At 39.0% G+C, this 17,208-nt stretch overlaps 1 protein-coding gene across 5 annotated transcripts in view; it reads left to right on the top strand.

Moving 5' to 3' along the window:
• Positions 1 to 17,208, top strand: part of limk1a (LIM domain kinase 1a) — a 43,665-nt gene that overhangs the window by 19,884 nt on the left and 6,573 nt on the right. For 4 of the 5 annotated variants that reach the window (XM_077566417.1, XM_077566418.1, XM_077566421.1 and 1 more), the window contains 6 exons: positions 12,434 to 12,543; positions 13,369 to 13,584; positions 14,434 to 14,539; positions 14,900 to 15,120; positions 15,395 to 15,581; positions 15,870 to 15,956. In XM_077566417.1, coding sequence (XP_077422543.1) covers positions 12,434 to 12,543; positions 13,369 to 13,584; positions 14,434 to 14,539; positions 14,900 to 15,120; positions 15,395 to 15,581; positions 15,870 to 15,956 — 927 coding nt within the window. Of the gene's footprint in view, positions 1 to 6,188; positions 6,442 to 12,433; positions 12,544 to 13,368; positions 13,585 to 14,433; positions 14,540 to 14,899; positions 15,121 to 15,394; positions 15,582 to 15,869; positions 15,957 to 17,208 lie in introns of those variants that run through there. The other variant, XM_077566420.1, reaches the window with a different exon arrangement.

The raw sequence follows: 17,208 nt of genomic DNA, 5'->3' as shown, positions 1-17,208 counted from the left end.
TGAAAGCAACCTGATTCATAGGCTAATGGAAATTTTTTTTAAATCAGGCTTTAGTCTTCCTGCAAATAAGATGGCAGAGCGGATGTTGGCTTGCCAATAGGACACTTGTATAAACACAATATACGTATGTAAGAAAGAAAATATTTACTGCTTGGCTAAAAGCAACAGATGTGCTGTTTTGGTCTTTAAAAAATAAATAAATAGTGCCCAGACCAAATGTCATTGCTGTGGCCTACAACCATGCAATGGAAACTTTTCTGCTCAATACAACAGCATCTGAAGCAGGAGTTCATTCCATTCAGCGTGAGCTTCTCCTATCAAAAATAATAGCCAAGCAATAACAATCAATTGGTTGTTGTTAGTTTTTACCAGAGTTAATCATCCCTACTTACCATACAGTGCTTACAAACATTACAATATGAATATTTGGCCTCAACCCCTATTGTATTGTACTTGCGAAAACGTGTTGGCTTTTTTTGTTGGCGCCTGCAGAGAGCAGTAACTCACTTGTCGGACACCACTCAAGTAGTTTATGACCTTTCCTGAGGATGTATGTGCTGAACTGAGACTTTCACTCTTGTAATTGAATTACCGTATATCCTGTCCCACCCTCACTCTGCTCTTATTGTTTTTCTTTGAGTAGACAAATCTGTGCAAAAAATAATGCTGAGCAATGGTATTGGATTTGTACCTCGATGATTTATGGTGATGAATTATATCCACCCTTGCAGAATATGGATGTGAATATTCAGCGCCATAAAAGTATTTGACCCCCATTTTTTCAGGGTTTTCCCACTTTTAAGAATTTAAGGTTATCAAGCAAATCAGACAGACATCAGACAAATAAGTAAGTAAACATAAAATTTGAAATGATGATTGGATTTATTAAATCATTCACTGCCATTGACGGCTATAGACGTCAAAAATTAATTTGCACTATTTCTATTAGTTTCAAAAAAATTCCACTTTTGTTAAGAGTATGAAAACATTTTTTTTTTTTTAAATATTGTACATTTAGAACAGATATAAAATTTGTGATTAATCACTATTGAAGTCAGGCGATTAATTACAATTAAAAAAATTAATTGTCTGGCGTCCCTAATTTTTAATCTTTTCTTTTTTTTAGTTAGGGGCATCAGGCGATTAATTTTTTAAATTGTGATTAATCACATGACAACTAGTTAACTCAAGATTAATCCCAAATTTTATATCTGTTCTAAATGTACAATAAAAAAATCGAGGTTTTCATACTCTTGTTAACAAAAGTGGGAAAAAAATGTTGAACTAATAGAAATAGTTCAAATGAATTTTTGATGTTTATAACCGTCAATGGCAGTGAATAAAAAAAAAAAGATTATTAAAAATTCGGGGTGTCAGGCTATTAAAATTTGTAATCATAATTAATCGCATGACTTTACTAGTTAACTCACGATTAATGAAAATTTTTAGATCTGTTCTAAATGAACAATAAAAAAATCGAGGTTTTCATACTCGTGTTAACAAAAGTGGAAAAAAAGTTAAACTAATAGAAATAGTTCAAATTATTTTTTGACGTTTATAGCCGTCAATGGCAGTGAATGAGTTAATGTGGAGAAGCCTTGTAAAAAAAAATAAAAAATAGAAGAGGGCAAATACTTTATGGCACTGTACATAATAGTCAAGTTCGTACTTCCATCTTAGCCACTTTTGTTTAGTTATTTGTCATTTTTAGGGCTGTCGCAAGTACTTTGGTACTTTCTTGGGGATCTTTCTTTTACCTTGTTTCTCATCTCAAGAAATCCCCCTCCAAGAGTGGAGTGGGAAATCTAAAGTCACAAGATTTTTCAGTCAATGAAAATCCAAATCACATGCAGTGCTTGTTGTTTTCTGTTTTGCTCTGAAATGAATTTGTGTTACTGCTCCACCATTCAAGGACACTGGGAAGAAATACACAATTGTGTAAATGGCATGAATGAAATGAGATAAAAGATTTTTTACATTTCTATGTGTTTCCATAATGACACCCCAAAGTAAAAGATTTAAATCTATTGGACAACTAACCAGCATGAGTTTGGGAAGCTTTGCATTTAAATTTGACTGTGTTTCCTGTAGCAAATATTATACCCTGTATTTCTTTAATAGTCACAATATGTTCATAAATCAAGTATAAGCCGTCTTAATATTTGGTAGACAAAACAGCAGAAGCCTGTTCTGCTTTCGTGTTTTGTACATTAAATTTAACCTTGCTGATTGTGGGGGGTTCACCAACACAGAGTGTGCGCGTGTTTGAAAACACTGACCTTAAACTTAACCAATGGAAAGTCCCAGATGTGAAATGTTACCACTTGGTAACTCTGTGGGTGTTTCAGAGACTGTGTTTGTGATGATGTATGACATGCAGGATCTGCTTTTCATCGTTAAGGCATAGGCACTGACAAAATGTGGTTATGTGATGAACGCAGTGGTCAATATGCCATGCCAGACCAGCACCTCATTCTTGTCCTTCTGGATAAAACCGCCATTTATGTGAGTGATGAGTTTGTAGGTTGTACTTGCATTGCACACTTTTGACACAAAATGATACTGCAGTACATTGCTCACAACATTTTTATTAGCATTAGATGGGAGCGCTGAATAAAAGACAACTTTTACTTTTTGGACTCATCTCGGCAAAAATGCCCTGTATGTCAGTCGCTGTATAGCAAATGTTATAAAACCACTTGAACGAATAGCAATAGAGCAGTTCCCCTTTTCTTAAGGATTTGTGATGATCGTCAGAAAACTAAAATCCCCTATTTTGGCTGCTTGGTTTCACTCCTGAAATGACATTCTTGTCTTATTAACTAACTTGAGCTTTGATAAGGTTTATTTAAAATATCTATATTAATAATTACAGTATATTATTTATATTATATTTATATTTTCAATGACCCTGTTCTGGCAGAAATAACAAGCCACGCCCATCTGTAGTCACAGTTAATTTTTCCGCAAATTTATAACAATTAGCATATCTCAAAATATCCCAAGGATGAATAATTCTGGAACACTTTACACTCTCGCCCGTTTTTCGGGGCTGGCCCTTTCTCATGCAAATGAGCCACTGCTCACCCCTCCTCATATACTACAGAGCCAATAAATAGCAAGTCGGTTCTTCTGTTACCTGATAACTTCTACTTGCGAGGCATACAGGGCCCAGAGTGTGGAATAACATGAGCGCCCCATAGACACAACAGACATGTTTAATTTGGACAGGAAGCACTTGTACATGATAGATACTATGTTTGTTTTTTTCAGTGGGGGTGTGGTCAAATTTCCGCTGCATTTATTAACACATTTTTCTTTTTGGCAGACAACTAAAGAATTATTTGGGTATACTTTTAATTTTTAATTTTTTTTATTTTATTTTATTATTTAATTTTTTTTTCTGGGGATGCTATATTAAAGCTATTTGAATAATACACTATAGAAATCCTATCTGTGGAGCAGCCATTCTCAGAGCATCGACAGGAACTTATTCATGAATTCTCAGCAACCACGTGTCTCTGCAGAAGCGACGTGCAATGTGTCTGGCCGCCTATTAATACCTCACCACTGTGATGGCCTTGAGCCCATGCCTGTAACAAGGGGGCGGGGTCAGCCCACTGAGACGACAAGGACGAGTGAGACGCTGATCTGGCGTAGGAGTGACACAGCATTGCTGTAGAGATTGGACGAGAGAGGAAGGACAGTGATAATAAGATTAACGGATTTCACACGTTGTGTATCACATGCCTGATGACAGCATGGGGACTGTCCAGCAACACTGTGACTTTCTGTTTGCTTCTTTGTTGGTGAAGTCCTTTGGGCCCGTTTTTTGTTTTGTTTTTGTTTTTGAGACTTCCTTTTCTCCTGCTTCTTCTTTACTGTAATATGTACTTTTCTACAAATACAAGAGCTGTATCAAAAACTGCCTTCAGAAAAACTGCATTCAGAGCACTATTAATTCAAAATATAGATTGTTGTATTTGTATGTAACTTATTAATGACTGAAGATATTACTAAGATAATAAGATACCCGTTGGGAAGTCGAATCTCGGATTCAGGAGGAGCAGTGTGGTTTTCGTCCCGGCCGTGGAACAGCGAACCAGCTCTACAGCCTCGGCAAGGTCCTCGAGGGTGCATGGGAGTTCGCCCAACTAGTCTACATGTGTTTTGTGGATTTGGAGAAGGCGTTCAACCGTGTCTCTCGGGTAGTCCTGTAGGGGGGTATTTCGGGAGTACGGGGTACCGAGCCCCCTGATACGGGCTGTTTGGTCCCTGTACGACCGGTGTTAGAGTTTGGTCCGCATTGCCGGCAGTAAGTCACCGATTCTGTTCATAACGTTTATGGACAGAATTTCTAGGCGCAGCCGAGACGTTGAGGTGGTCCGATTTGGTGGCCTCAACATTGCACCTCTGCTTTTTGCAGATGATGTGGTGCTGTTGGCATCATCAAGCGGTGATCTCCAACTCTCGCTGGAGCGGTTTGCAGCCGAGTGTGAAGCGGTTGGGATGAAGATCAGCACCTCCAAATCTAAGACCATGGTTCTCAGTCGGGAAAGGGTGGTGTGCCCTCTCCGGGTTGGGGATGAGATCCTGCCCCAAGTGGAGGAGTTCAAGTATCTTGGGGTCTTGTTCACGTGTGAGGGTAGGATGGAGTGGGAGATCGACAGGCGGATCGGTGCAGCGTCTGCAGTGATGCAGACTTTGTATCGGTCCGTTGTGGTGAAGAAAGAGCTCAGTCGAAAGGCGAAGCTCTGGATTTACCGGTCGATCTACGTTCCTACCCTCACCTATGGTCACGAGCTGTGGGTCGTGACCGAAAGAACAAGATCCCGTAATCCAAGCTGCCGAAATGAGTGTCCTCCGCAGGGTGAGAAGCTCGGTCACCCGGGAGGGACTCGGAGTAGAGACGCTGCTCCTCCACTTTGAGAGGAGCCGGTTGAGGTGGCTCGGGCATCTGGTTCGGATGCCTCCTGGACGCCTCCATGGAGAGGTTTTCCGGGCATGTCCCACCGGCGGGAGGTCTTGGGCACGACCCAGGACACACTGGAGAGACTAAGTCTCTCGGCTGGCCTGGGAACGCCTTGGGATCCCGCTGGAGGAGCTGGTTGAAGTGGCTGGGGACAGGGAAGTCTGGGTTTCCCTCATAAAGCTGCTGCCCCCGCGACCCGACCTCAGATAAGCGGTAATAAATGGATGGATAAGATACTACTTACAGTGTCAGTCAATGCTAACCCTTAGGCTAAAGTTGTGAAATAACTTGTATTGCATTAATCCATGTACAAATATTTTAACGTGAAAAATCAGAATTTGTTGTCAAGTGACAAGTCACTTAATGTTTTTTTTTGTCTTAAGAACTAGGGATGATACCACTTTATTTCAGACCAATACCAATATGAGAATTCCAACTGTTTTGTAGTCACTGATATTAAGTACCGATGCTACTAAATTTTGATACATAAAATTTCCCCCAAAAAACAGTGACAGATCATTTTAAAGAAGGCCCCGTGGCATTGTATAATGTTCACAAGCACAACTATGAATAAGCATGGGGTATTTGACTATTTGCTTTATTGACCATTGAGTAAATTGCGATCAACTTAATATGAATTAATGGTAACTAACTCTATCAGTTTATCTCAATAGTTCATAGTGAAGGATTTTGTGAATGTAGCTTCCCATAGCTGATATGTTGTCGTTAAAAATAATCCTGACAATTGCTTCAAGACCTGATTACTCAATTGGTAATTTTATTATGGCAGCTTTCATCAATGACGCTGACCAGAATAATATTTCAATCTAAACAGTATTATTGTACAGTAGAAAAAAAATATTCAACCAAAAAGTTAACAGCTTCAATCTCATGATTTGGTTGGCATGACGTATAATAAGACGAGATAGTATTAATTATAATGTTTAGTTTTCCAGAATAAATGTCACATGTTTTTTGTTTTACATTACAACATGTGAGTCATTCTGTTGTGGTCAAAATGTGCCGAAGTGGGAGATTTGAAAGTAAGAATAGGCATTTGCCGATGACACAAGAGCGTGCGGGGGGGGGGAGCGGGGGGGGGGGGGGGATAGGAGGGTGAAAATGCCGGCCGGCGCGTGTGCAATAGGGGGCGGGGCCAAACAGGAAGTGATGAAGTCATAGCTAAAGTAGGCGAGGAGGGGGGTTTGGTGTAGGAGGCCGTTCAGGAGGGATGAGCTCAGCTGCAGAGGCGTGGGTTCGCTCGCCTCCCGCCCTCCCAGTGCAACTTCAGCTTTCTGTCGCTGTGACCGCTGCCTGCTCGTGTGAATGTTTTGTGCGCTGTGGTCGCCTGTTCTCTTTTAGAATGCACTAGAACAGCACAGAGACGCCGGCTCCGGGTGGCTGACATGGTGGGAGACTTGTTTTTCTGGAGCTTCTGCTGTCTTAGGCTGTGGAAAAGGGACAAGAAGGTGAGTGGGAGTACGGATGCTGATGCGGATGATGGATAGTATGCATGAGCCGGGAGATGGCAAGTGCTTGGCATGGTTTGCCGGCTGCTCTGTGCACTTCCCCATCATCTGATCTCTTTCCAATTTGAAGCTGATACTGCGTAGCTGCAGAATATGTGTCATTTCAATGTGGGTCACTTTAACGCTGTGTAATTCCAGAGCTTTCCTCTTTTCTGAGGCGCTCGAGGCTTTTTCTTCGTGTAAAACTGATGAGCCATGGCACATAGGAACTATTTTTAGAGAGAATGGATGCCCTGATTGTACGAGCATTCTTAAGTTGTCATGTCTAACCGGTGTCTCTGCCTTTCTAAGCCATAATTCTTTGCTACCACAGTGGGTGTGATCTCTAGTCGGAATTGGCTAAATGCATTACCGGGGTCTTTAAAGCCGGGCCTGTATGTCCTGCTGTGTTGCTCTATTGTAGAAGGGGGTTTCCATTCTGAGCATCAATGTAGCCTACTGTCTTCTCTGTGGCTCCCAAATTACATATTACAATAATTAATATACAAACTAATTGTATTTTCCTAAATAATGTCTTGGGTAACGGCAAAGTCCAACATCACTTCTGATCTTGGTCACCTTTTGGGTTTTAATGCAGGAAATGGTTTAGACACGTTTATCAAACTCGACTAAGCTTGAACTCTTCTTGTGAGGGAGTATCTGTGACCAATTTAAATGTCTTGTGTTGGCTTTGTTGTCAAAGCAAAAATTGCGACATTGTTGAAGCTGTGCGCCCACAAATGTGTCGTTTTTCATTCAGACTTTTGCTTTGGTGTTGTGATGAAGTTTGTTTTTCATTCAGACTTTTGCTTTGGTGTTGTGATGAAGTTTGTTAACAATGAATTTAAGCAAAGCCAGAAGACATTGAGAAACATTGTGTACACTATTAATATGAGGTCATTGTCTTCCATACTTAGCCAGACCGGTGCTAATGGAACTCATGATGTGTGCTTACACTCTTGCAATGCAGCTCATACACAGTATTATTATATAAAAACGTAATTTGTACATTTCCCGTTATAACCTTTTGTAATATATTTACAGGGTTTTCTCAACATCAAATGTTTGACCTCAGCAGAAAGCTCACTGTCAGCATTGGTGACTAATAGTGTGAAGATGTCAAGCGTCTCTTGACATAGTAGAACCCACATGTTTTTCACATTTCCAGTTGGACATAAATTACACACACGAGTTTAAAAGTGTCCGTGCACATTCCACAGACAAGTAAAGGTCACGCATGTGAATCATTAACAAAAAACAAACAAACTTTAAGGCACGTTAAGCCAACTTCATCTGTTTGCTAGTCTTTCCAAAGAGATTGTCACATTCCTAAGATAATGGCTCACGTATTGTTTTTTTCAGTTTTTGTCGGAAAACTCGAAAAAACAAAAACAAATATTGATTATATTATATTTATTATTCATTTCATTTAAGGGGTAAAATTGAATGTTTAACTAAGGATGTAGCCGATTTTAGCAGAGGTGGCTAGCATCCTGATGAGAAGTTTGAGGCAAAAACAGAAAGTGAAAATGTGATTGGGCCATTATTGTAAGGACGTGATGAAATGTATTTGTGTGCACGAGCTAAGTAAGATATTAAAAAGATACCCCCCCCCCAAAAAAAACCACCAGCAGATAAAAATAAATACGAAAATAGTAAAGTATTACACTTTTTAAAAACAAAGCAATAACTTAATTCCAAAGAATGCAAAAAAATATAACAGCTGGTGCATCATGAGTTCAATGTTGTTTGTGCTGCTCATTCTGGTGTGCACACATTGTCCACCAGGGGGCAGTATATTCTGTGTCGACACTTATTTCATGATGAAACAAAAAAGAAAATGGGAAATGGGAAAGTTGGTGCGGGGGATAAGGATCCATTTGGACCATGCGAGTACTGAAAATCTGCGTAACCCCCCCAAAAATATTAAATTATTTAAAAACCTATAAATTTATAAGAATTTCTATCATAGGGCAGCATTAGAGCGCTCGTCTCACAATCGAGAGGTTGTGGGCTCAACCCCCAGGTCTTGTGACCATGCCATTGTGTCCTTGAGCAAGATACTGAACCCTCAGTCACTCCTGAAGCAAAGTGCCTAAATAGATGGAAAACACACACACACACAAATTGTTGCAATTCCTACTTTAGTTTTTTATTATAGGTTAGCATTAATCTATTATTTATTGTTAATTGTATTATTTTAATTTGTTTATATATATATATATATATATATATATATATATATATATATAATCATTTATTTGTGTTGTTTTGTTTTAAAGTGATATACAGTATAAATAAAATTGAATTGAGTGGCGCATTTTTGTAAGGCAAAATTATGTGGTATAGTGAAAGAAGAACGTGTACTGTATTTCTTATTTGTTTTATGTTTATTTTTACATTAACCTTCAATTGGGATTGGCAATAAGCAACTTCAAACAAGTGCTTGGCATTCGTTCTTTTATTTATAAGAAATTTTACTCATAAATCAAGACTAAAAAAAATTAGTCAAGCGTCAGCACGTATCTCGAAACACTCATTAAGTCGAGGTCGCACTATAATGTAAATAAATTATAATACTTGGAGATGAGTCTCATGATTTTTCCGTTCTTCTGTTAAAATTATTGTCAACCGATTTGTTATTTGAGCCATTTTATATTAAGCAATGAGAAATGTGCCAAAGAGAAATATAATAAACGTTACTCTAGCCCCCAACTGAAGACATGCAGCCTTTTGAGGGTCTGTAAATGTTGGAAATGGAAGAAGCAAAACATTAGATCACAATGTCCTGTGATCTGACGCCCTGCAGCCAATGAAATAGACGACTGTGTTGCAAAATAACAAGCCTTCCCCTGAATCCACCAAACAGTTGAGTCTTCTCCCGCGGGGGATTTATTTGGTCACAGTTTGTTGTGTTGTTGATAGAGGCTGAGCCACAAGGCCGCATGGTTGTCAGATGCGAAGACTCAAGTCACACACACTCCAAACCACAATGAGATCATACGCTCTTGATAGAATACAGCAGCCTGAATTCAGACATCTCATCTTGTAAAAATGTGATGTGATGGCTTTACACATGTGATGTTTGTCAAATCTGAGAGCCGTTTTGGTCAACAGTCACAATGTTGGAGTCGTGTTTATGTTTGGACGTTTTACAACAACTTCATTCTCCTCGTATTTCTCTCAAGCTTTAATATCTTCCTCCTTTAATTACCACCTTGGGGTTGATATGTTCCCCGACCATGACGGCGACAGCTGTCGTCTGTCATATGTGGTTTTAGTGAGTATCCGTGTGTGTGTGTGTGTGCTCGTGTGTCTGTGTGTGTTTAAGCAAATGGCAGCCACGGTGTCATATTGTGCAGAGCCACACACCCTTTTCATCGCTGTCCAGCTGCCCTATCTTCTTCCTGTTTCCCATTTGGCGGTGCAAACACATACACACACAAACACACGGGTCATGTTTCCGTCTTAACAGAGGCACCACATAGACATTACATTCATTTCCTGAACTCCTCATTTGATTAGTTATCCGGTAATAAATTATTTCTACTCTACCGGTCGTACAAAAATGAATTTCCTGTTGAATTATATGTCTTTCCTTCATAATATCTAATTGTGTGAGATGGTGTTTGCATTTGATAAATGCCCAACCAGTATAAAAAAATGTAACCGTTTATGGCTCCTATGTGGATAATAAAATGCCCATTTTCTTTGCTTCAATCCAATTTAGGTATTTTTTTCTTTTTAATTTTAATGTGACTTCCGTCTGTGTGTGTGTGTGTGCGTGTGTTTCTGTTGTCAGTGCTGCCCTCCCAGGAGGGTGGGGCAGGAGGCATGTGGCTGTGGACATTGATTTAATTGATTCTACTTGCACTGATGCTGCCCATGCTTCCGCTTCTTTGTCTCGGGTTTCTCCATTTCATTTGGTTTTAGTTTGACTGTTTCAAAGTCACTCGTTAGTGGTGCTTATTAGCTGTTAAGAGGATTATTTTTAGTAGGGCTGTCTTTTTAAGCTGTCTTTTCTCTGCCTATTTTGTATGCTCTTACTGCTCGTAGGGATGAACATCATAATAATCATGATTTGATCGTGTCTTGAATCACGTCTTGAAGCAAAAAATGCAGTGCACAACTTGGTACCTTTACGTGGTTGAATCATTCAAATAATTGTAGTTTAAAGGTATTTATTTGGGAAAAAGATCTGTAGTATTAAATGAACACAAAATAATACATTTACAACATGAAAAATAATCACTTAGTCTTTTGTTAATTATCCTAATCAACCTAGAAATTCCCTAACCTTTAAGAGAATACACTGGTCAAATTTCAACACACCTCATATATGTATATAATTATAATTGTATTTGACACTTCAAGGAACCTCATGTTTAATCATGGCAGTTGCAATCTTTTCATCAAAATGACTACATTTAAATGGGTTGATATGGATATGTCAGGGGTGTCCAAAACTTTTTCCTGCGAGGCCACATGGAGAAAAATTGAAAGATGCAGCTGAGCCACCTTGATTATTATTATTTTTTTTAACTTTAATCTTTAATTAATCAAGCACACCAAAATCAGCTAATGAAGCAAATGCATATTGTTTATGTATTACGCAGGTATGCTACCTGAACGGCTTAAGGCAAGTAGTTTAGGATTTTACAAGATTTTGGGATGGTCGAAACCATGTAACCCGCCATAAAATATCTGCCCCTGCACTGAGAACAGTGGAATCCCATCTTTGCATTCAGAACCAAAACAGTAACTAATTGTTTGTAATTCCGAACCAAAACAGGAGTTATCAGTCGGAAGCTGTTCTTTAAAAAAATAAAGAAAATTTAAGCAGTTAATACTAGGGCATCTGGCATGTGATATGTTCCCAATTTGGACCTTGACGCAGAGCAGAAAGCAGAGGAAAATCTTTATTGACTACAGTTTTATGAAAAGAAATATTACAAATTTATGTGTCAATGTTTATTTTGCATCTTTGCATATTCAACAAAACTGTAACAGTATACAAAACAAATTAGTAGGAAATTAAAATTTTAGTATATGCCTGCTTAAAAACAGACAGCAAACCACATATGGCCCCCCGGAGATATGTGGTGTTAACTCAACTCATTCACTTGCAGCCATTTTCACTAAAGCAACCCCCTTCGCTCCCAACTATTTTACTGGATTTTGACAGATTTTGCAAGGCCCACAGAATATTGTGTTCTATTGCTACAAATACATGGAACCTACCAAAAGAAAGATTAGAGTATCTTCTTTCATCAGGAAAAAAAAAGTTTTATCTGCATCTGTTTCTGTTTTGTAGCAATTATCATTAGAATGTAGCTAAGTTTCATGAATATTCACATTCCTTGTGAAAAAAGAGCTTGTTGCAACATGGCTGGTTTCTTATACTCTGCTGCCACCTGCTGGCTGTTTTTCTAATAACTGCCATTGCTTTAAGCCACCTCTTTATGTCAGAAGCTGCATCAAAGACTTCTGTATGCTCTTGCGTAAAAAAAAATAAAAAACCTTGTAAATACGTTTTTGGGAGTGAAGGACAAAGTATTAAAAAATGTGTTAACTGTGTTTGAATGAGTTAAGCAATTTCCCAAGCATAGATTCAATGCGTAATGTTACACCTGGGACATAAAACAGCATCAAATGTGAGTCTTACCCTGCCTATGCATGTGATAGTGAGTTAACTTATTTGTATGAACAAATGAAATCTGCAGAGGGAGCAGACTGATTAATGTCCTCATTGCCTCCTCTGTTTTTGGCCCTAACTCAATTCTCTTGCTTTTTGCACAACCGCCCTAAGCTCAAGAGGAGATCTGGCAGCAGCAAATCTAATCTACCAGACCTTGCCCTACTTCTCGCACCAGTCTCAAGCCTTGTGTTGCTTCCTTTGCGCAGGACACTGCTCGACCCGCCTAATGTTGAATTTTGTTATCTCTTATCACAGGTCGCAGGGGAGCAAAAGTATCACCCAGAGTGCTTCACCTGTCTGAATTGCCGGACATTCATCGGTGATGGCGACACATACGCTCTGGTGGAGCGATCCAAACTCTACTGGTGAGCACTGGCTTTTGAAACGTGTTTATTATCCAATTTATTGATTAAATGGGAAAAAAAGTCCAGTTGAATACATTATTAAAACTATTGTTAGTTGCAGACATCTCATTTAATTGTACGAGTGGTCATTCTGGTTGAATCTTTTTTTACAATGCAGCTCATGGTGTGGTTAGTGGCTGCCTTCCTAAAGTACCCCAGAATTTATTTTAGCTACTGCTATTACAAACTAAAAAAAAAAAATGAAAAAGTCTGTGAGCCTTTTGAAGTGCACCAAAAACAAGCAGTAGACCAAAGAGGAATGAAATTGAATTTTTCATGAGCTGTAAAATTACAGCTTGAGCGCACTCTTTTTAATCGCGCTCAAATCAGGACGAGTTCCAAAGGTTTTCTGAAGCCACATGATATCTTGAAATCCATTCAAGATGCCGGCCAAACTTCTTTTTAAGAGCTTTTGGTGCTTAGTGGTGTTTGGAAACACAAAACCAATCTGCATGAGTCATCTGGACACTGTTTGAATGTGGCAGTTAATTGGACTTGCAGTTTGACCAAATTTTTAATAGTAAATAATTTCAGTATGTGTGTCAAATTGTGCTTACTGTTTGGTTGGTTAGCTAGGTTTGGTCAAAAAAATAAAATAAAATAAAACACATTGGCCTACACACACTCAACACAAGTCACAGAATCAACCAGTGTTCAGAAGAGGAAGTGAACAAAAAGGTGTGGTGTTCTGTACATTCCAAATGAAACTCCCTGATGTTTTTAGTAACTGAGTCAATCATGATTAAGAATTCTCTATCTTACAATGTTCCTCCGCCCTCCCACCAGTGGTCACTGTTACTACGAGACCATCGTCACCCCCGTGTCCCTGCCGGACTCGCCATGCTCGCGGATCCCTCACACGGTCACGCTGGTGTCCATCCCCGCCTCCGCTGAGGGCAACAATGGTCGCCGGGGGAGGGGCTTCTCCGTGGCGATCGACCAGCCGCTCAGCCCGAATGAAGACTGCAGTCCTGAACTCGGACGCACCGTCAGGGTGTCTCAGTGAGTCTACAAGGCTATGTTTTTAAATAGATGCTTTTGACTCATTGAGCCATTTTCAGCAATAAAAATATATTATTTTATCTATAATTAATGTGATAGTCATTATTTTTCATGAACAATTAATACCTTTAAAAACTATTTTTTTCACTTGCTGTTGACTGAAGATGACATCACATGTGCTGATGAAATAGGCAATGACCAATCATGGCTCAGTTTCCTCAGCACATGTGATGTCATCTTCAGTCGTCAACAAGTGGAAAAATGTGTTTTTGAAGGTATCAAAGTGGAAGTCAAACTTAAACATTTCTTCACAACAATATGTTATATGTAATCTCACTAGTCACTAGATTAATATTACATTTGTGGAATATGAGCTATGAAGCAAAATCCAGCCATTTTTATCCATTTCAGAGGGCAGCCATTTTTCCACTTGCTGTTGACTGAAGATGACATCAATGTTACTCAGGATTCCGGCAACGACCAATCACAGCTCACCTGTTTTCTGAAGCTGCGCTGTGATTGGTTATTACCTGAGACCTGAGCAACATTAATGTCATATACAGTCGACAGCAAGTGGCAAAATGTCCGCCCCCTGAGATGGATAAAAACAGCTGGATTTTGCTGCTTAACGCATAACACAATATTTACCAGAATACCATATTAAGACTAGTGATTATTGTCAAAATAAATAATAATAATTAGGTTGGCTTACCCTTTATTTGTACATGAAAAATAATGAAGTTATCAAATTAATTCTGGACAAAATATTACATTTTTACTGCTGAAAATGGCTCAGAAGAAGTATTAGAAGCTAAGTTTTAGCCCAAATACTATTTGTCCTCTCCAAAGGGTGGATGCTGACTGCATCAGTCCAGATGTCAAAAATTCCATCCACGTGGGAGACAGGATCCTAGAAATCAATGGGACGCCCATTCACAACGTTCCTCTGGATGAGGTATTCACCACACAGCCCACAAAACTATTTATTAACTTGTACGCCACTTAAGGATTCATAGTTGTTCGTCTGCCGCATTTGTTGCACAATTTTGTGAGTTGAACGCAGCTCATTTTTTTTGCATTTGATGTGCCTCTAATAGTACTTGGAATTTCATCATTGGTTAAAAAAAAAAACAATGTCATCGACTTAGATTTATTGGGAGCAATACCTTGAGCTCACTACAAAAACTACAAATGATCAAGTCAGCAGAGAGGCAGACAACAAGGAATCACTTTGATCATATTGCATTACAATTTTGTCGCCTATCTCCAATTCTGTTGCAATGTTGGACTGACCTTTCAGCGTGATTTTCCTCAGATCGACCTGCTCATTCAGGAGACGAGTCGGCTGCTCCAGCTCACCATCGAACACGACCCTCACAGTCGGGTGCAAGAGGGGAGCACTTCAGAGATTGCAGAGCAGGTGGATGGCCTGCTGTCCCCCCCACTGTCTGCGGGGCCCAGCCCCATTTTGCCCATCCTGCCTATCACACAATCCCCCATCCCTGACATGAGCAACCTGAAATCACGCCTCGTCACGTAAGATGTTATTAACTTCATTTTTGGACTCAATTTCTTTAATTAAAATAATAAAAATAAAAATATATAATAAAAAATAATAATAATAATAATAAGACTACGTTTCCTCTTGAAGGTATCAATTTTCACATTGTTTGACACTCACATTTTTTCAAGAACTTTCAATACCGCTTTTGTGTTAGCTCTCATTATTTGTGCCTAATGTACTTTACCAGCCTTCCTAAAAAATGGCAAATGTCCATGCTAAAAAAAAATGTTTAATGAACTTTTCCAGGCGGAGCTATAGCATCGATAAGTCGCCCGGCTCCAGCAAAGCTGCGTCCCCAATCTCTCCAAGGAAAGACATCAATCGCTCCGAGTCACTTCGAGTCGTATCGAACCGGACACACCGCATCTTTCGCCCCTCTGACCTCATCCACGGTGAAGTGCTTGGGAAGGGCTGCTTCGGGCAGGCCATCAAGGTACATTTGATGCTATTACATTTAAATGGAGCACTTCTATCTTTGTGGTGCGTTTTACAATCATACCGGCAAAATCCAGAAGGTGGCAGCATTGTGATAGGGCAAAATATTGGGAAGCATCGTTGGTAGTGGTTAGCATGTTTGCTTCATTAATTGAGAGTGTCCTAGGTTCGAATCTGAGCAGCAGACTTGAGTGTGAACAGTTGCAACCCCAATAAGCACGAGCAGTATCGAGAACTGATGGCTTGGCCCATGCTGAGGATTAAATCATGTTGCTCTTGACTCCAGGTGACTCACAGGGAGACAGGAGAGGTGATGGTTATGAAAGAGCTGATTCGCTTCGATGATGAGACGCAAAGAACATTCCTGAAAGAGGTGAGCAGATGTGATGATGTTTGTCTTCACCTCGGGGTGTCATTGCACAAAGGCCGGATCAAGTGAAATGGGTTTTACTCAAAGGCGCTTGGTGATAAGGCCCAGCCACGCTGTTGACAGTGGGTGGTGTTCTCTGAGGTCTACATGTTAATGGGGATGGTTTAGTGCCAAAGAACATAGGATGGAACCTCCTAGAAAAAATATCCTGAAGTGCTTGACCAGGAGGAAGTAGGCTTCTGGGATGCTGTGTCATCACAATTTTTCATTGGAGAGAGACAAAAGGATACTACTGCCACCTAGAGGCAACAAAACGACTTACATTGATGTCGACCTTTATGAATTGAAACTGATTTTTAATGCATCATCTGGCCAATAAAATAGTGATTTATTCATGTGTAACTGCCAGGGTTATTATAGTTTTGGAATTTTTCATTTTAGTTAGTTTTTATTTCGTTTTGAGTTTTGTTTTTTAAATTTAGTTAGTTTGAATTAGTTTTCAGGGTGGTTCTGTTAGTTTTTATTAGTTTTAGTTATTTCATAAATGCTTAGTTTTAGTTTAGGTTTAGTTAGTTTCAGTATTAGTTAGAGTCTCTTTTTTTTAAGTGTTTATTACTTACGTAATATTTAAAAAATACCATGGGAGCAACGTCATCTGAAGGTGCTTTTCTATTGGCTGCTGCTAGATAAAATCACTTTTGTGTGACACACTTTCAAATGTCCTGATTCCGGTTAATATCAAAATAAATCATCCCCATAGGCTCATGCATTAAATTGATTACCAAAGACTAAAACGAAGGACATTTTTGCTATAATTATAGTTAGTTTTAGTTAGTTTTGTAAACATAAAATGTAGTTTCCGTTAGTTTTCGTTTTTTTAAAAAGCATTTTCGTTTTTATTTTATTTCATTAACGAAATAGTTTTTTGAATTTTAGTTTTTGTTTTTTCGTTAGTTTTCGTTAACTAAAATAACCTTGGTAACTACAGGTCAAATCTAGGTCTTAGGTAACCAAAATACAGGTACAATAAAGTCATACTCTCTGAGTTTGAGAGGACTATTTGTAGAAAATGATATAAATATTTCTCATTCAGTTGTTTTTTTGTTCATGGCTATACTAGCTACTTAAATTGTAAGTCACCCCAAAAATGTTCTTTAAAATAATCCTCACCCCCACTTGTCTAAAAATGTCATCCTGGTTAATACTACATGAATTGAGTTAGACTGCAAATTCCAGCTGTTTTAATCTGTTTAAG

This window comes from Vanacampus margaritifer, chromosome 5 (assembly GCF_051991255.1).
Source record: "Vanacampus margaritifer isolate UIUO_Vmar chromosome 5, RoL_Vmar_1.0, whole genome shotgun sequence".
NCBI lineage: Eukaryota > Metazoa > Chordata > Actinopteri > Syngnathiformes > Syngnathidae > Vanacampus > Vanacampus margaritifer.
Note: the sequence above shows the minus strand (reverse complement) of the source record. Positions and strands in the feature narration are given on the sequence as shown.